At 37.6% G+C, this 21,184-nt stretch overlaps 1 protein-coding gene across 2 annotated transcripts in view; it reads right to left on the reverse strand.

The window, feature by feature from the left end:
* FBXO11 (F-box protein 11) overlaps positions 1 to 21,184 on the reverse strand; it is a 104,067-nt gene that overhangs the window by 25,264 nt on the left and 57,619 nt on the right. The window contains exons 4-11 of one of the 2 annotated variants that reach the window (XM_067565109.1): positions 17,226 to 17,367; positions 12,295 to 12,424; positions 10,284 to 10,367; positions 10,061 to 10,193; positions 2,871 to 2,977; positions 2,660 to 2,771; positions 1,538 to 1,644; positions 1,312 to 1,449 (exon numbers count right to left, since the gene is read on the reverse strand). In XM_067565109.1, coding sequence (XP_067421210.1) covers positions 1,312 to 1,449; positions 1,538 to 1,644; positions 2,660 to 2,771; positions 2,871 to 2,977; positions 10,061 to 10,193; positions 10,284 to 10,367; positions 12,295 to 12,424; positions 17,226 to 17,367 — 953 coding nt within the window. Of the gene's footprint in view, positions 1 to 1,311; positions 1,450 to 1,537; positions 1,645 to 2,659; positions 2,772 to 2,870; positions 2,978 to 10,060; positions 10,194 to 10,283; positions 10,368 to 12,294; positions 12,425 to 17,225; positions 17,371 to 21,184 lie in introns of both variants that reach the window. The other variant, XM_067565108.1, reaches the window with a different exon arrangement.

Genomic DNA, 21,184 nt, shown 5'->3' on the forward strand with positions numbered 1-21,184 from the left:
AAGTCCAGTGGTGCACAGGCTGGGTACTCATGATGTGCCCTAGGCAGAGCAAAAGAGCCCCCATCAGACTCCGAAGAGAAGTCTTCTCTCAAGAACCACAGTGGAGCCATACCCGCTTCTGCATGGGTGCAGTACCGCGTTCCAGGGACCGGTGACAGATCAGTGACCGCAATGCTGGGATCACAGAAGGCTTGCGCCTAGAGGCTGCCAGAAGGGCCAGTGCTGAGAAGGAGCCTGATGTTCCCTGTTCCCTCCTGTCTCCAGACAGGAGGGCTGGCAGGTGTTCCCTTGGGGTTGGCTGGACCAGGAACGAGACACTTGGAATGCCTCCAGAGTCGAAGGGATTGTCAGCCCGCTGGACTGCAGCAGCTTCTGGGTGTCAGTGGAGGGTCCCGCACTGGACTCAACACTCTCAGCAGAGTCAACTGTGCCATCACTGGTTCAGGGTAGGACGTGTAGCCTGGCACGGTTCTCACTGTGCTGGCCTCTCCCTGCTTCACCCTCTTCTGTACCAGCATGCGCCCCCTCTCACTGCTCTGCTTCTTGTGCTTCTTCCTCAGCACCAGAGAGGCAGAACTGTACCAGAAAGAGCACGTCGCCAGGAGAGCGCTTTGACCAATGTCAAAGTGCTCGGTGCCAATTTGGAGCAACTCGGCTCCAAGAGCAGCATCTATGAGAATGGCCTACAGCCGAATGTCCCTGTCCTTTTTAGTGCAGAGTCTAAACTTACAGCAAATCTGACACTTGTCCTTCACGTGAGTCTCCCCCAGACACTTTAGCAGCTGGAGTGTAGGTCACTCACTGGTATTAGTTTGCTGCAGGAAGCACATGGCTTGAAGCCTGGGTACCGAGGCATGCCCAGTCCATGGGGTGAAGAAGTTTCTTAATGACAGGAACTATTTACATTACTATGCACAATAGTACTAATTATAAGAACTATGTACACTAAACTACAAACAAAGGAGAGTACAAACCACTGGGAAGAAGTCTTGCCTCACCAAGAGGATCGTTTCAGCAACTGTCATAGGCGGTAAGAAGGAATTGAGAGGATGCATGGCCAGTGGCGGCGCCCTGCATACCCAGCGCAGATACGCACAGCTCCAGAGGGTGCTAGAACTGGACTAACAGATACCACCAAGGGAAAAATCTCCAGCAAAAGTGCACATGGTACGTACACACCTAGCATGGAATGGACATGAGCAAGCACCGGAAGAACAACATTTCTTCAAAACTAATGTGCAGTGATGTTTGAGAGCTACAGATGTACAATAGTGTACAACGGTCTCTCTTCAAAAGAAAAATATACATTACCATGCCATGGTCAAATGTGAAAACACCAACATCACGTCCATGATGAATATGATTCCGTCTGATAATGGGGTTCCCATGGTTTTTAACCCAAATCCCTGCTAATGCATTATTGGAGATCTCGTTGTCCTCATATATTCCCTGGCAAAAATTAAGTAAAAATCAATAAACAGTAATAAATAGTTCACAGTTCTACTAAAATTAGAGAAAAAATTAGAAAGAAAAGTACCTGTGCATGATCTGTTATATAAAGTCCAACATTTTCACAGTCGCTGATGTTACAGTGTTTGATAGTGGGACAAGCTCCCTGGCCACTAACACATACTGCAGACCCAACTGGAAAAAAAGTGTACAGTTATCAAAGATTCAACACTGTAGTGTGTTTAGAAATATTTGACCCTACTCTTACAAAAAAAACATACAGTATGCACTGGCATATAAAAATGGATATTTTAAAAAAATATAACACTCATTTATTGCCTTTTTTTAAAGCAATAAAGAACTATTTTATCCAGGCAGGAAACTATTACCATCCTCATTTTGCAGATATGGACACTGAGGCACATAGAGTTTAAGTCACATGTCCAAGGTTACACAAACAGCATGTCACTGGCAGAATGGAGAATATTTTGTATATTTATTTAGGTTCATAAAAAAAGTAGTGCACCCAATTTTTCACACTATGCACATCCATATGGAATAATATTCAGAAGAAAAACACAAGATAAAACAGAACTCTCTAAACATTCTCAAGGCTGCTAACTACTCCCCCACTTCAATCTATTTACACCCTCTATAATCAATCATCTTCAAGGGCCTTGAGCAATCAGATATTTTGTATCATGCGAAGATGATCAACAGAGTATGGTATTGGCTAACTAATGGGACAAAAACAAGGAAGAGCAGATTCCAGAGTAAAGGGCATCTCTCCAAAATACCTTCTCACTAATCTTCAATGGGGCCAGGATCTCATTCATGATGTCTGGTAAGTAGACACCACCACCGTTATGCGCTCCTCCAAGCATAAAATATCATTGTCTAAACAGACCAGGGCACTTTGTATTAGCTGTAGTTTCCAAATGATCTTCAGGCATAGCCCCACATAGAATGCACAGTAATAACTTCAATCTCAAAATGACTAAGGCTTAGATAAACTGTAGCAAGGTCTGCTCCAAAAGGACAGCTTCTAGAGCCAGACAAATATAATTGGGAGAGGAAAATGTTCCTAGCTAAGTTTTATGCTGCTAATATATATATCTATATCTATATATGGATGGAAAAAATTCTATTAATTGCGATTATCCCATTTCAGTAACAGTGTTAAAATTAATTTAAAGAAGAGAACACTAACCTGTACAGGTACTTCGAATGATACAGTGATCTATTATTGGGCTGCAGTTCACGGTAATCTCTAAGCAGTGGTGTGCATTGTGGTGCTGAGCAGATTTGTCATCAGGATTGAACTAAAAGAATAAAATTTAATGTTTTGATTATTTTCAAAAAAAAAAAAAAAAAAAAAGCATAATTTTGAAATTATTAAAAGTTTTACTCAGGTTGCTTACCCTGATTGTCATATACCCAACGTAAGCATCTTCAGAACCCTCCATAAAAACGAAGGTGGAATCTCTAGTGTTTTCTATTATGACTTTATCTGCTACTTTTCCAGGTGCTGTAAACAAGAAATTTTTTTAAAAGCTTATTCTTTTCCTATGAAAACTGAGAACAAACATGATGCAATTTCAAGTTCTACAAGTGGAAAAACAAATGAAAATTCTCAGGCTTGTCTACACTAGGAGTATTTTACCACATAGGAACATTGGTATACTATATTGGAAAAGTGCTCCTAAACTGGACACAGCAATACCAGCAAAGCTGTGCTTTGTCCTAGCACAGTAAAACCACTCCCCATGAGCAAAACAAGCTATACTAGTAACAACACAGTTTTGCCAGGAGAGCTGCTTACCACCTTCTGCCAGCGCAGCTGAGTCAGTCCGGGCGCAAAGACAATCCCTGACCTAGCTAAACCAGCAGAAGTCTGAAGCATAGACAGTGGCCTTAGTTTAAATGCAGTTATATTGGCATAAAAGTGCCTTTGCTATTATAGCTTATGTTGTTCAGGAAACTGGTGTGGGCTATACTGGCAAAAACACCTTTTTATTAGTGTAAAAGTCACACCTAATACTAGTGTTAGATATATAACAGCAAACCTTTTCTAGTGTAGATCTGACCTAAGTGTTCTGACTTTCGATTCCCTTTTCTAATTAGTAAGAAATTGTTCCCCATTAAAACAAATCAGAAATAGAAAATTCAATATAGTGTGTAGAAAAATTAAACTGATAAAATACCATTTAAGTTTTCTAATAAAATTAAAAAGACAACTGGAACATATTTGGGCTCAAACTTGCACTATTGTAAAAAAGCTGCAATTTGGTGCTGTATATGTTCTAGATTCTAAACCTTTTCATTAAGACTAAATACATAAATTCAGTACACCATCACCAAGTAAATTCTAGCTAATACATGCATGTTCTTTACAACATACACAAGACCAAAAAAAGTGGTATCTCCATTTCTCAACATACATTTAATAAAGGGCTGTAGAAAAGACTATTTTTATTCTTAATGTATTAAAAGTCTATTACAGTTTAATAGAAATTGAACTACAATTTTCAAAATAAGTGTTAAGAACGTTTTAAAATCGCTAATCTACAACATTCAGTAACTTTAACTGTGAATAGCAAGGTTCTTCTGCATTCTTTATACTGAGTCCAGACAAAAGTGTTTTGCATGTTACTGCTGAAGAGCCAGCAGAGGGAGCACAAGTTTAAAACATTATTCTGACAGCTGCGTTAACCTCAGTGATGCTGGTGCTCGAGAAGAGTAGTAAACAAAACAGCCAGTTTAATGTCACCACAAACTGGAACTGAAATAACTAAACCAGTTGTAATTCACAACTTTAGTTATTTTGATACAAGCCTGTATGGAACACTCTTATTCAGAATAAGGGCTTGTCTACACAGTTTTTACTGATAAGCACCTTTATAGCAGTAAAGCTGCATCCACTCTAGAGGGTTGTACCACTAAATATAATCAATCCAATATACTTATAGCAATACAAAAATGTATTTAGACTAACCCTGAAGAATGTCCACACAGACTTGCATCAAAACAACTAGCTTGAGGGAATATTACAAACAACTAAAGGAAGAAATAAAGTGCTTTAATATTCTTTTTAGTTCTACATTACAATGACATTGCTAAATAAGCAGGAGGGAGTTACATCTTAATCTCTTCCCCTGAATCATGCCCATAGAGCTGTGCTTGATACAGTGGTAGGAGAAGGAATCCTCTGTCCAAGACGGAGAAGCAGGGAGGTTCTGAACCACTATCACAGTCATGGTATTTCAGCCGCAGTAATTCTTGCTGCTATGACTCCCTAAATAGAGTTGGCAAATCCACATAGCAGCAGATATCAACCCACCCCAACTGCAAACCTTGTGTGTCACACAGATGAAAGGAGCCAGAGATCTCCTCTCAGTTATACAGAACCTGGGACCTTCCAAGGGCAAAGACAAGATTTTGCCCTTAAACCAGATTTAGTCCCTTTCTGTTGTTTGATGACATGTATGTTCTGTTCTCTACCTATCAGGCAGAAAGGTGGCAATGAGAATGAAGCAATTTTCACATCATGCTCCACTACTTTCCCACTCTGTGCAAACATGATTTCCCTTTTGACTACTCCAGAGCTGTGAATATATTAATGTAGCCTGTCTCATTTCCCTAACTCTATCTTCTTACCTCTAGCCAAATGACCTTAGGTCAAGGGTCTGTACTGGTGTCCTCATGTCATGGAAAAATATTAATGAGTACACAATTTGCTCTTCCTATGTCACAAGTGCCAATGTTGCTAGTTTGACCTACATACCTGTAAGTACCTATGACCTTAGGGAGCTGAGAGGGAGGAGGGTTGTGGGAATCCAGAAACCTTATAGCCAGGCTCAAGTTAGAAAAGGAATGGAGTTGTGGGCAGAAGCAGCAGCTAGAAAACCAATATGAGAACACTTGCTCCTCAGAGAAAAAAGCCAGCCCAAGTAGGACTGCACTAAGCACTAGATGCTCAGACACTGCATTGGCCAATGCAGACAGATTCAGGAAACAGTGCTTGGGGAAAGCATGTGCCAGATCAGTGTTTAGGTCATCTACAGATGCTTCTTCTCTTTCTACTCAGGTGGTGATCACAAATTAACCTTTTCATTTTGGGATTTGGAAAAGGCTTAAAAGGAAATGGAACTTCCTCAACCCTTTGGTTTTAACTAAGTGCATCAAAGGAATGCCAGAAGATTTCCTACCAAGCCTTTGCAAGAGGGCAACTCAGGAGAGAAATTTCCTGGTTAAAGTGAAAACTGAAACTACCCTAAAGGAGGAACGAACACGAACACTATATATATATATCCATCCATCCAAGTACTTATATGGATACTATGGTGATGTGGCCCAAGTGAGAAACCCAGACTGGGAGGGGAAAAAAGGGTCACTAATTTCCCAATCATGCAAACTATAGTAGTGGTTACTAAAAAGTTACTAGAGTTCCTAAAATTTTTCTAGAATAAAACCTGAAGAAAGTAATGTTTTAAAGGGACCAAAGGATCCGTGCTAAGTTTTAATGATCAAGATGAGAGTACTTGGAGAAACCGGGATCTTACCAAGCAACCTAAGATAGAGGCAATTGCCTAAAGAAATCTAGAAATAAATGGTTGAAACCCGCACCAGTGTATCTTACTTTTCAGACCACTAAAAAGGCAGAGGCATGGACTTGGAGGGAAATAATTGATGTATCCTTATCAAACACCACTGGTGAAAGTCAAGGATGACTGGAAGAAAGTTCTCTTACCTTAGAGACGATAAGATCTATATCCTTTACAGAATGTGATTCAGACCCACGGTACATCAAAGAAGTCTCTCTATCATCAAAATAAAGAGACCTGAAACATCTTTTCTCAGTAAACTCCATTTAGAGATGCAGAATTTGGATGAAAAATGGGGCCTTGATATAGGAAGGTTTTCTTCCCTTATGGAAAGGGGCAAGGTGTGCCTATGAGACAGGAGAAGCAGATTCACGAACCATGCTCTCCATGGTCATTCTGGTACCTCCAGGATCAGATTTCTTACTATTAATCATTTTCCTTGGTAGGAAATCCTCTGGTAATCGCTTTCTCAACTTCCCTGTGTACCATCCAAATCAAGAGAAAGAGAAGGGGAAATGAAAGATACTTCTTTCACCCAGGACCCTGAAAATATATTTTCAGTCAAGATTTTCAGAACCAGTACTTTCTGAAGTATCTTGTTATCCAATAACTGATGCACAGAGGTTGATGAAAGATGTGTATGTTGTCTATGAACCACATGACCAATACCTGATGGATGGAACATTCTCCTGCATGAAATTTGGATCCTGTATAGCCAGTCTGCCTGATTATTTATTTATTTATTTAAAGGACCCCAGAACACAGAGTTCTTTCAGGGAACTCAGATGTATTTCTGCCCACTAAACCAGAAATGTCAATTTCCTAAGGAGAAATTGTCTCTTGCCTCCCATTTGGCAGTTTGGATTAGCCACAAAAGTAATAAAGTCTGAGCTAACAAGGACATAAAGACTTCTCTCTGAACCTGATCGTCTCCTCTGAACCGAACAAAGAGACTATCAGGTCTGCAAAGCTATGATGAAATAAGAGCCAAACTTTACAGAGTTTTATTTATTTGATAATACAGACAGAAACCTCTTGAGAGATACAGGCATCTGAAGGTGCATCTCTAAGTTGTCTCCTCCTTCCTAGAGGACCTTCAAAAGAAACTGTTGAAAAAAAAAATATCACAGCAAATCTGTGTCAAAGGAACCAGGTCCTGACATAGTCCTAGCACTCCCAGAGACATGCAAGACTGAACTGAGAAAAGGAGACTGTTAAAGGCTGTTCTGATGGTTCACTCCAGTATGGAGTAACTTTTCTCCCCCTCCGCAGTGCTACTGCTCACTCAATGATGAGTTTGTGAGGAAGACTCTTCTCTTCGTTTATGACCAGATACAGAGCATTTGGAATATGAGCAGATATCTAGAGATTGCTCTGGACTACTCAGAGATTTTGCTCCAAGTACACAGTATATCATCATCCTCCTACCCCAAATCGCTTTGAAGATCTGCAGCAATAATGACCAGTTTTGTGAACATCCATGATGTGGATTGCTAGGTCAAATAACAATGCTCTATATTCAAAGGTGTAGAAGACCCATCACTAATCTTCAAAATGTCTGTTGGAACTGATCTATCAAAATACAAAAATCAACATCCTTCAAAAACCCAAGGAAGCAAGAAAATGTCCAGAAGTGAAAGCTGCCAAAGTTGATCTGAGTCATCACCTTGTGCTTCTGAAATTTCATGACCTAAAATTCAGCCATTTTATATCTAAGAAAGGTTTCAGTCCCACAGATTTCTTTTGGACTACAAAGCACCTAGAGTATACCTTTGTATTAGTGCTGGAGAACAGGGACAACAGCTCCTATTTATAACAGGAGTTAAGAAGATGATGATGTTTCTTCTCTAGGAGTATTGGGTAAGGGAGAGGATCTATGAAATAACTGTTTAAAAACCAGTACCCTGCACTATTTGACAAAGGAGGAAGAGATACTTCTTCACATTGATGAGTGATGGAGATTGGAACCCAAGAGCAGAGAAGAAATGTCAGAACTGACTTCAGTTGGCTTTGTAGGAGAGAAGGATTCAGACTTTGGATTCTGTCTTGTAAAAGGAACAGCACCGGCATTGCTGATATCCAGAACAAATAAATATTTGCGACTGGGACACTGGTATGGAAAACTTGATGTGACTTATCTCTAGAAAAGGCAGAGGACATGGCAACTTTACATGTTTTGTAGGAAGAAACTTGAGTGGGAAGATTCTCAAATTAATTTGAGGGCAGAGTCCAAATCCTCTCCAAAAAATTTTTGGTCTCCTGGAAAGAAAAGCTAAGAATCTAAATCCTAAGGAGAAATACAAGGCTAGACAGGACCATTATGATCATCTAGCTGGCCTCCTCCATAACACAAGTCATAGATTTCCACCCACTGATTCCTGCAACTAGTTCAACGACTTGTGGTTGGAACTATCACACAATCTTTTAGGAAGACATCCAAACTTGATTTAAAGATTCTAAGTGATGACGAATTTACCACATCTCTTGGTTATCGGTTTCAAAGTTAATTACCCACATAGGAGGTTACCTCAAAGGGAGATCAAGAGAGTTCTGTGAACTAAGACAGGCTCCCAGGTTGCTAGCTCCAAGACAAATCATTGAAGCTGTTAATCTCATGAGGATGTTAATGATTCAGAGAAGTTGGGGCAGTTTAGCACCTGCTGAAACATCCACCTGATTTTCAGTCAGCCACTGAACAGCAGCTTTGAAGGTACAAAACACAAATGGCCACTGAAGTCTGAGAACCATCAAGGTTTCCCATAATCTCACAGTTTAGGTTGCCCTGTTAGCAATGTTGGCTTCTAGCGGGAGATCTGACAATCCGGAATGGGAAATCCCTGCTGAGTCCATGTTGGAGCAGGTGATCCAAAAACCCCTTGAAAGTAGCATCCTACCTGTAGATTTTCTGAGGGCTTCTAGAAAACATTACTACCCAGCCTGGGAAAGCGGAGCCTGTTTCTACAATTTTACCCATAAAGGGATGGACCAGAAAGATCCTCAAACCATTTTCCTAAGGTCCCCAGAGAAAATGAAGAGTCATCTTCTCTTCAGAGACCAATTTATTAATGGATGAATGTTTTTAAAGTTAAACAATAAGAGAGACTAAACATTCTCACTGTTCTGGAGGCACCCTCCTGGGATTTTCAAATGAGGGAGTAAGGAGTGAAGCCCATGAAGAACCAGCATGAACAAAAGAGAGAAGTTCTGCAGAATTCCAATCCAAGTCTCCATCTTCCATGATAAATTGTCCTCAAGGAAGTACTGAGGAGAACATCAGTTGCGAGAGGACAACATTGTCAGCCAGATAACAGAGAAAGAACCCTGCTATCTCAACAATTTTCCTACAAATCACTCTGATCTCCTTCTCCAAGATGAATCTATGATCTGGCAGAAGTGATGACTCTAGGAGGGGCCCAAATATGTTACACAAATGTCCTGTTTAGGCTTGCTTCCATTATGGTCAACAGCGGATTGCAAAAAAGCTGATGGAGCCTTCTCCATAGACGCCGTGAAGCCCTGCATGTAAACAGATCCCATGAAAGAGGGGTGAGGATCTCAGTTGCAATGAAGAGCAGGCCATATATCCTAAGGGATTTTTTTTTTTTTTTAAGTTTCTTTTGTTTTTTCTCCTTTATAAACAAAACCAGGTACAGCAATAACTAACAAGCAGAGAGAGCACCTGTCAGAACCATAAGCTGCTTCTTGAAGTGAAGTTAGAAGAAAACTGCAGAGCCTACCTGTGGGGAAGTAGAAAAAGACGGCATGCCAAGAGTGTAAATCGCTTCATTCTGACCTGTGACTTCTTGCCTCATTGACAGAGAACAGGACATATCCCACTTATCTGAATTAGTGAGACTTTTGCCATAAAAGTTACATATTATGACTGGGCTCATAGAAAAGTCTTTATACATGCTACTTGACACTCTAAGGCTTATTTGTAATTCAGCTGTTAAGAGACCAGAAAGATCATTACACATTGAGATAAAGATGCTTTTCAAATTAAATACCTGCACCAATCATAGTGATTGGAGATTCGATATATATCCATTCATCTGTATATATACCAGAGTGAACAAAGATAAGTCCATCAAAATGAGCTTCCTGAACCCCACCGAGGGCATCCTCAATGGTGTCATAGTACTAAAAAAAAAATTTTTTTAAAGAGATTAGCAAAAAACTAACGATAAGAAAGGTATACAAATATTCATATGAAGTGATTCAGAAACATACCAACATATTTTCTCTTCCTTTATATCTTGCAGGGTTACTGTAGAAGTGTTCAGCAAAACCTGGCTTTACATGTGCTCCTTTGTACTGAAATAGGGAAAATATTTCAAGATAAACCTATAACTAAGCAAGCTCGTTGTATATGTATATATAAACATATGTACATGGTGCATACATATATATAAAGTTGCATTCCTCAGCTACATACTGAAGTGTTAGGACCAAAGTAGTAATGTTAATACCGATATCAACAGACAAGGAATCAGTAAAAAATTCATAATTTTAAAGATGAGAAAGGACCATTATGATGAGAAAGGACCATTATCTGACCTCCTACATAACAGAGCATAGAATTTTAAATGGAGCACATCTTTTACACAACATTAAATCTTGATCTAAAGACTTCACGTGATGGAGAATCCATCATATCCATAGGTAAGTTGTTTCAATAGTAAATCTCTGTGTGCGTGCCTTATTTTAGGTTTGAATTTGTCTAAGTTCAGTTTCCAACCACTAGATGCTATGTCTTGTTTGCTAGATTAAAGAGTCCTCTAATACCAGAAATATTTTCCCTCATACAGGTACTTATAGATTGTGATCAAGTAACTTATTAACCTTCTCTGGGATAAACTAAATATACTGAGCTTCTTTAGTCCCTCAATGTATGGCACTTCTTCCCAGACGTCCTAACTGTTTTTCAAGTCCTTTCTAATGTTTCAACATCCTTTTAAAATTGTGGATACCAGAACTGGCCACAGCATTTCAGTAATGATCTGACCAGTCCTGCATACAATGGCAATACCACCTTCACACTTTTATTTGATATTCCTCTACTAATACATCCAAGGATTGCATAAAAGGAAAGGTATAAAAACACACATGATCTTTTTAAAGAGCTTGATTGCTTAAGGAGGAACTCAGAGAAAGGGAGCAGAATTCTCATCTGATCAAAATGTGGTTAGACCATGGTAGCTCTTCCCATTCCCTGCTCTTTTTTCCCCCATTCCCTGTTCTGTGGCTACTTGTCACATTACCAAAGTGGGGTGGAGATTTTATTTGAACAAATCTTTCAACGTCCTTGCAGCTTTGCACCTGATTTTTCTGGGCTAAACCAAGTGCCCTTATTCAACAAGCTTAGAACATGAATATTATTATAAATATTAATAAACTAAACTTGATATTTTACTTTCTTACTCCTCCACACACATTTTGGAAAGCCTGGTGCCCACCCATTCTTATATTTTGGATTAGAATTCCCATCATTTGCCTTAAAACATTATTTGGCACATAAGCTGCAATGCTCTATCTCATTCAAGACCAAGTGCTACTGTCAGTGTACTGTGACCTTACTGAGTGAAGTACATCAAATATTAATATGGATCAGTTCCATTATGACAACAAGAATACATCTGGAGGTTATTTGCTGGGGGGCTACGACAAAGCTCCATAGAGTCCACAATGAGTATACTAACAAGAAATCCAATTCACACCTAGAAACAGTGAGCTAGAAAACTCATCAAAAGCGCCAACACAGGAAGTCAAATTTTTGCAAAGAATGATCCAAGATAAGTCATTTAGGTACTGGCATCTTTTTCAGACAGGTACAATGATTTTTAAAATCATGATTTCTTATAATATTGAACCATAAAGCTGCAAATCTTCTACATCACCATCAAAACTTGATAGTAATATGGTGTATTAAGATAACTTGCAAATGTAAAATACTCTCAATATTTCGATAACTTTGCCAGTGTGTATTGACTGCCTACCGTAACCAAACTAAGCGGAGCAATACAAAAAAAGGGGGTGGGAGGAACAAACCCCACAACTTTTTTTTTTTTTTTTTTTCAGATTTTAAGGAGAACAATGTGCAACTAGTCTCCCTCAGTCTGGTTGTTGACAGAATCCTGCACATATTGGCTTAATTACTGAAATCTGGTACTTCACCTTTGCAAGTCATCTTTAAATTACAATATGGAATCTTTTTTGGGATGTAAAAAAACAACACTCATACCAGTTGCTGAAAACTTTCTTTCCAAGGATTTGGGTGTTCATATTCTTCTGGATTAATCTGATAGAATTTACCAGGTTCTGGATGCATCATTGGACGTGTATATTCAAATACTTCCATATACAGTCGTTTCCTGAACAAAAATGTTAATCAATCAGAACAGAAAAATAATAATGTACTTAAAATGTTACAAAGTTAGAAGTCAGATGTATCACAAGTATAATAAACCCATTTAAGACCTTAAGGGAAGAATTTTCAAAAGCATTAATTGTTTACTCTACCCCCACTCAAGTCAAGAATAAAACTCCCATAGATTTCAAAGTAGACTAATATTGAGTACTTTCAAAGATCTCAACCAAAAATTTTTAAAACCAAAAATATTTTAATGATGCTTATAAAATTGAGTAAAAGTGGCTTTAAGTTAAAACAATTATAGTTGTTAAGACTGAAGAGAAGAGATACTGCTGCATTTTGTAATGTGCATTTGGTACACATTTAAAGGCTCAAGTCAGCAAAGGACTTAATTTTAAGCACATAACATGCTTTTCTGAATAGAGATGGATTTAAGGCTGTGGTTACTTTCTCTGCTGAATCAGAGCCTAAGAATGTGTTAACATAAGGCGAGAAAGGCTATGCAGGACTCTTCTTACTTAATATTTTGCTATTCTTCTTACAAAGGTTTACCACCACACCCCCAAAACAGCTGCCAAATATCCTAGTGTATGAATACATCAATCAATATATTCAAATAAAGTAGTTTTAAAAACTTGTGCACAATAACTGGATGGCTTCAGTGATTTGTCCTAGAACATGGAGACCTTCACGTTGTCACATCCTGTTGAGGAGTATAAGATGGAGCCCTGTTTTATAGGCACAGAGTCACATTTCCACTTGAAAATACATCTGATGTTGTTACAAGTAACCCTAAAATTACTAGAAAAGAAAGGTATTCAAGTTTGCAGAATGCGGTATGTTCAATTTTTTTTTTCCATTCCAGCATATTGGTTCTCATATTTGGTTACATGTGAATTCACATTCATATACAAATGGTTACATAAGAGGATTTCAGGATCTCAATAACCCTAGAAAGAGAAAGAACCCACGTAGCCAATATCCAGGGTGGACCGATTTAAATCAAGGCGATTTAAATCACCGATTTAAATCACCAAGAGAAAATCATTGATTTAAATCAAGTTTCCCACTGATCACTAAAACATGTTAATTTACAACTCAATACAGCATTTCACAACATCTAGGAGGGGAAACTTTATGTAATTTTTTTATAAAACTTTATTTTTAATAATTTAGGAAATAGTACATAATACTCATTACCTGTCAAACTCTAGATGCAGTACATTAGGAATGGTAAGAACTAAATCACACACAAAAACACAGTAGTGCTTATATTTTATTAAACTAAAACTTAAATGTTACATAAATGTTTCACATTTGCAATTGCAGTACTTTCCTGAGTTGCCAGCTGACAGCCGTCCTTAAACTTTTTAAGTTTCAAATTTTATTAATTTTAACAAACAAGTCATCACAACACTAAATGTATGCTATCCTTAAAACTTCTACAACTAGCTCTCATCTTCCCCACTCCCACAGTCATTTTTATTCATAGACTGAAACAGAAATACAAGTTTTCCTGCTTTTTCAATTCCCAGTCGATTCCTTAGCTTTGAGTGAATAATACCAAACGATGAAAATATTCTCTGTGCCTGCAGAGGAAGTTACTGCTGTGAAAAGTTGGCTTAGCAACTGAAAGAACTCTGTTTCAACGTGCTTGGCTAATGATTTCCACCAATTCAGGGGAGTGACTTTGTTCAAAACATCATCAGTAAACATGTACTGTTTAAATGGTTCTTCTCCAGCCCTGAAATTTATGATGACTGGCATAACTGAGGAGTGTTTTTGAGATGCCCAGCCATGGCAGCATCATCTTCTTCAGAAATTAGGCATCTACCTTTATATCTGGGATCAAGAATGTTCGCAAGAAAATGAGGTGGAGTTAGTGCTTGATCCATTCGCTTCTTTATTGCCTGCAGTTTAACTTTCTGGTGAGGTATTTCTTTCTTTAATGTCTCTTGAATTGCCTTCCAAATTTCAACAGTATCAGCAATGCAGCAACAATTTATCTGAAGTTTGTTTAAGGCTATGGATATAGGCTTCAGTATACTAAGCATATCCTCTACATTCCTCTTTAATCCAACATTAGATACTTTGGATAAGATACTTCCATCTATTTTATCACGGTTTTCTTCACAAAGTTTTATGAGAATAGGCCAATTCTTAATAAATTGTTCAAAACAATCAACCACAACATTCCACTGAACATCTTGAGGGAGAATTAGTTTGGATCCTTCTGCTCTCTTCAGTGAAGCTGAAGCAAAATGGTTGTTACAGAAATATTTTGAGACGTCAACATTTTCTTTTATTCCTGGGGAAGACGTACTTAAGTCTTTGGCTAAAAGATGCATTAAATGGGCACTGCAGCCATATGTTATTAAGGAGTATCCTTCTGTTTCTTTTTCTAAGCATCTTCTTTTCTTTGCCACATTTGCAGCATTGTCTGTGACAAAACTGCACACATGACAGTTGAATTTTTGTTCGCAGTTTATTAGTTTTCACTACTTCTTTTAAATATTCTGTTGTGTGGGCATTTCCTGATGTATCTACTGTTTCTGAAAGATATGCAACCCCATCTTCTGTTGTCACACAGGCACATATTACTGGATCATTGTGTACATTGCTCCACCCATCAAGGTTTATACTGGCAAATTTCCCCTCAGTATTTCTTGCACACTGTTCAAGTTCCTTCTGATACACTGTATCTAGCAACCTTCCACCAATGTTTGCTCTACCAAGTGGAGTGTAGCCTGATCATAAGGACTCAACCATATCAATGAAGTGTTGATTGTTAACAACGCAAAAAGGAGAATTTGTGGCATAAATGAATCGAGCAATCTTTTCATCTATGGTGTCTTGTTGGTATTTGCTCATTCTTGCTACAAACCCATCCATGGTGATGGTTTTACTGGATGACTGAAATCTTTTGCTTGCTACTGATAGTTTGTTGTCTGAAATAAGTTTACTTGCAGCACTGATGCTAAAAGTACCAATGGATGACTCTGAAGTTGTTGCAGACAGACATTCACAGTCAAAGTTCAAAGTCTCTTATGCTTAAATGGAATCCTGAAACAAAATTCAAAAATGATTTTGAATAATTGTTCTTCTCACTCTATTATTCAGTTAATCACTTACATTTTTTTCCAGCAAGGATACAGATCTGATTCCAAATTACCAAAAAAGCTAAGACTGACTGCACTTAGAATGCACTTAATTTTGGAGTAAGCCCCATAGAACTCACTGGCACTTCTGTTTTTTGAGAAAACAAGTATAGGATGGGGTTCCCTTGGGAAAGCTGAGTTATGCTGAAGTAAAATAGGGAATAGACTTATGGCATCACCATTATGGTTTGTGGCCATGATTTTCCAAAATAAAGGGCATGTATTATGTAATATAAAATAAGAAAATGACACCCAGTGGCAACTGGCAACTCTACATTTCTCTTACTGCAGCTTTCTGTGCCGCATGCTTGGGTGACAGATTCTAAACCTAGTTAACTAATTAAACAAACCATAAGGATTAGCTGAGCTAAACTTTTTTTCCTAGCAACATTCTACATAGCAAACAGCTTAGGAATTTACTTGTTAAATCATACTTATACTAAAAGGCATAGAGAGTCTTGAAGAATGATGCACTACTGCAAAATGAATTATTTAAGTTACTAACCAGTTTATCCACACTGTTCTTCAGACATCCACATCTTCATCCACTTCATTTTCTCCCAATAAGTAGTTTTCATTATGATGTTTCATTCTTGCAATTAGGGCCTGCATCTCCTTCTTGCACTGCTTACACTTGACATGTTTTCCTTTTTTACCCAGGGAAGGAATTTCTTCAAAATATTCCCAGATAGGGTCTCTCTTACGCCCAGAAACCATGACAGTTTTTCTGTGGCAAAAGTGTGGGGGAATATAGGAAGCTGAGTGTGTGGTGTACTGAATAATGTCTTCCCTTTTTCTTTCCAGTCCACTCCACTGTTTCTTTCTACTCTGCCTCCATCCTTTGTCTCACTGTCTTTAAGACAGACAGTGTCTTAACTAACTTCTCTGCCTTGCTTGGCCCAGCTCCACCACCACAAAAGCACAGAACAACAATCCTATCCAGCCTGTGTCTTTCTGTGCACATGTGACTTTAATCTGCTGAGAAACTGAAACAGAAACTGAAAGCCCAGAACTTTCAAGAAGCAAGAACTGGTAGTTAGGCTAGACAGACTACAGCCATTAATTCATTTTTATGAGACTAAGTGTAGGGTTAGCATATTTGTGATGAGATTTAATTGTAACTTATTTTTTAAACAAGAGAAATTTTGTATTTTATTGATGATTTTAAAAAAATATCAAAAAAAATTATTTAAATAAAAAAAATCCGGTTTAATTTTTTTTTTTTTAAATCATTGGTTTTATCCACCCTGCCAATACCTATAAATTATTTCTAAAAATCTAAACAAACAAAAATCCTAGGGAAGAATTTGCTATCTTGGATCAGGGTATACAATTTCCACACAAAACTTTAAGAAGCAGCAGGAGGTGGGAGGGGAGAGAGAGAGAGATATTAAAAGAATAAGTAACTGAACTTTCATATAACATTGTTAAACAGGTATTATTGTAGCAAAAAATGTTTTATTTTGTTTTAACTGCATATAATTAACATGCTTATGTAAACTAAGCATATTAAAAACACAAACAGTTGTTTTAATTTAGGCAAATTTTAACATCTAATCGGCATTTTAATTTTTCTATTGTACTTGGCATTTTGTGCAACACATACAATATATTGGACAATAATGAGAATAGCTTTTCACTTACCACAAAATTGGATCATTAGCCAGCTCACTGAAGCGTTTACACACACAAGCTGCTCTACAAAGATCTTGCTCCAGCAAGTAGGAGAAGATCTTTAGAACCACTTCATCTGGCAGTTTCTCCTGAAGATATTGTTCTGCAGGTGCTGCTATTAAAATATTGATGTACATCGGGGATTAGTAATGCATTTAATCTACCCAGTTTCTAATTTAAAGATATCATTGACTTTCCCTACTATTCTAATGATTAGACTGGATTTTACACATAATTAGTACTACAAATTTTAGAAGAAAAGCTATTTAAGCTCACACAATACTAAACATGAAACCCTCTGCATCCTGAATCTGGCAATTTATTTAAATAGTAAATTTCATTGAGTAAATTTAATCTAAACTCAGAGGCAAGCATGAACAAGAGGCATATTATGGAATCACTGTCTGTGACTCAATAGATAAGATTAATTTCTTCAAACCCTACTTTTAAACCTCTCCCCTCACCTTTCAACCAGAGCAACCAATTTGTTTGCATATTATACTTAAGCTATTATAAGTTTTTATATTGAAAAGTTCAATAAAGATTCTTAAATATTAACTAACTGTCTTAAATTTATTCCCTGTCATTAATTTTCAGTACATAACTCAGTACAGAAAGCAATCAAGATCTCCTAATTCCTTAGGCAAAATATTATCAAATACAAGGACAATTTGCTTAGAAGGGTTAATTGCCAGAAAACGTCATTAATAAAATGTCCTTGTTTTTTCACATTGACACTAGAAAAGAGATGTAAAGGGTGCTGGGGATGTGGAAGATCACTATCCAGCAATGACCCCAGTGTGCTCTGCCCTTTTCCTCTCAATACCCTTGGCCCAATCTCTGTTTTAATGTGAAAAAATTAAACTAAGAATTAAAGTTGATCATTTCAAATGTAACCTTCATATATAACTAAAAAAAGATACTGGGGACTAAGCTAATACATCAAGGCAGAGAGAAGGGGACTATGAATAATGCTGTACTCCACCTCCTCATACTTCTGCTCTCTTTCTCCATACATTTTAAAATGGAAAAATTCTGCATTAGTGCATTTTCCTTCTAGAATCCTCCATGACACAGTCTTCACACGGGGTGTGTTCCCCATCTTCTTAGTAGGGTGACCAGATAGCAAGTGTGGAAAATCAGGACGGGGGTGAGGGTAATAGGTGCCTATGTAAGACAAAGCACCAAATATCGAGACTCTCCCTATAAACCTGGGACATCTGGTCACTCTGCTTCTTAGTCACTGAAGTCAGACGAGTTCTTTGGCTCAGATTGTGTTCTGTACAGTTCTTCCTGAGAAGCAGTCCTGAACAACAGCTTCCAAAGCATAAATAAATACACCTATACACAAGAAATTTAAGGATTGAAAAATTTAGGAAGGTTCCTAGAAGAACACACATCCCTTTCAAATTATTTAAAAAGCCAGCAATTGCCAGAGAGACTCTGGACATAATTCATTCCTCCAAGAGAGTCAAACATCTAAGGTTTTAGAAAAAAAATTAATGATAAGACAGAATTTTTTCTTCTCTGTCCCCTCCATATCAGGCAGTCTTTACTGTGGGTTTTTAGAAGGCTGATATCACTTCTATGGAGGCAAAGAGGATTCAACATCTGCACAAGAGGTGGTCAACTCAATGGCATTTTGAGAAAGCCTGGGTGAAACACCACAGAGTGACCTTTCATTTTGCATTGGAAGATGTGTGTGATGTCTCCACTCAGAATGATCATCCTCACTCCTTTAGAAAAGTGAGTGGTAATACACTTGACAAGAGTTGTACTTAAGGCTTTGAATGCCTCTGCTATGTACTCATCCTGCGGATGGTCCCATTCACATAAACTTATGATATTATACTTCAGTATGATGTTTGGACTTAGCCAGAATTACAACAGTATCACTTCCTCTTATAGTAGGAAGCTTATGGTGACATTAGAAAAAAGGCCTGGCCAGTATGATGAATTCCCATATTTTCATATATGTACAACTGAGGTTCCATAGAAAGCATTGCCAAGCACCAAAATCCCCCTGTCCAAAAATGTGGCAAGCAGGCAAGTTACTTTCACTGAGAAGTAGCACAAACCAGAGTTGATGATTTAAATTAGCAGCCTTGATTTAAATAATCAATTTTAATCTTGTTTTACATTTGCACTTTTTAATTATTTTCCTAAAGAAAGTTGGTTCTCATCGGTCGGTAACCATGAAACCATGTTGATTTGCAACTAAATATTGCCTTTACACTAAATTTGGTTCTTTTTTGTTAATCAGGATGATACAGTGTATCTATACACATTTATTTAAGTAATTACATAGCTTAACATACATTTATTCATATTCTTAATATTTACATTTTTCAATTATGTTAAAAAATGGTGCTGGAGGATTAATTTATATTTGTGATTTATGTGATGCTCTACTTTGATGGAAACTGGAATTCAATAAAAATGCATAAAAACAGCATTCAATAAAATTATCTTAAATATGCTGGATTCATAAGAAAAAAATGTTTGATAAACACATTTTGATTTCAAAATTGATTTATTAAAGGATGTATTATCTGCAGTTAGTGAATTAAAGGATTGTTTCTGATCACCATGTCCTTCAAGATTTTAGAACTATCAGATCTCATTCTCTCACATTTCATTTTTGTTCAGAAATTGGAAGAGGAAAACAAGCTTTCCTATTTTTTCAACTTCCAATCAGTTTCTTTACTTTTAATTAACTAGTTAAATAGTTGAACTAGTTGAATAAAATGAATTTAAAGTATTCTCTCTGCACTGGCAGAAGAGGCAACTTCTACTGTTAAAAGCTGGTTTAGCACTTCAACAAACAGGTACTTACCCAGTTACTTCCACCTGTTCAGTGGTTTGACTTTTTTAAAAACTCTGGCAAATATGTACTGCTGAATATTAATTTTATTTAAGTTAAATAATTGTAATAGATTACAGTAAATTTAGGCCTTAACCTGTTATCATAATTTCACCTTTAATTTTAAATAATTAAAAATAATAAACTCCATTTCATTTTTTTAATAATTCATTTTTATCCATGCTGGTATGGACGTACTGCCTGTAAACATTAGAAAGGTAGTTTATGAAGGCTTGTAGCACATCAGTCAAGATCTCAACAAAAACCTGTGTATTACCAGACAGAATGGTGGTCTGGAGAAACCTTATTGTGGCAGTGATCAGAGATGTTCCTTGATTTCTTACAACTGCAGACTTGTGTCTTGCCTAAGTATTAGCCTTGAGCCCTAAGGTCAAGCCATCTTGCAGAAACTCTAGAATGTGCTTTACTTTGGCTGACTTTGTTCTGATATGTCCCTTTTAACACCAGTATGTTTAACCTCATTCAAGCAATTCAGAGACATCAACAAATCTCCACTGATGCTAGGAGGATATTTATCACCTGCTTAGAAAAACTGAATGACAAGTTCCTTCATCTCAGTATCCTAGCCGACAATTTTAGCAGCATGTGATTTGGATATAGGATATGTCCCCGTTACTCTATGTTCTTTCATGTTGATATCTTGAGAGAAAGAGCCAATTATGTAAAAATCAAGTCTAAGTACCAAGATGAGGGCCAATCAGAAAGTAACCAGGATCATTCTGGCCTTTTCCTGTGACATCTTCTTTACCAACCTCACCTTCAATGGCTTGAAGGAGAGAGGTGGAATAAATGAGTCCATTTTTGAGATAAGGTGACCTATGATGCAACTTCTGGATGTGTCTTCCTCTCATAGTAACTTTTGGTTTTCCAACTAGACCTGGACTCAAGTAGGTTCATCAATGGGCTTCCTACTTGGCTTGCAATGATCTGGAAGTTGGTTGGTAGTCATGTCTCCAAAAAGGCTATACTCCATGCCTCCTCCTTGGACCATATCCCATGGAGTCAGATGAGTCTTGATGTGCTCCTTTTACATGGAGTCTGGTAT

This window comes from Emydura macquarii, unplaced genomic scaffold (genome assembly GCF_026122565.2).
Source record: "Emydura macquarii macquarii isolate MOO-44397 ecotype Brisbane River unplaced genomic scaffold, CSIRO-AGI_Emac_v2 contig_2676, whole genome shotgun sequence".
Classification (NCBI taxonomy): Eukaryota; Metazoa; Chordata; order Testudines; family Chelidae; genus Emydura; species Emydura macquarii.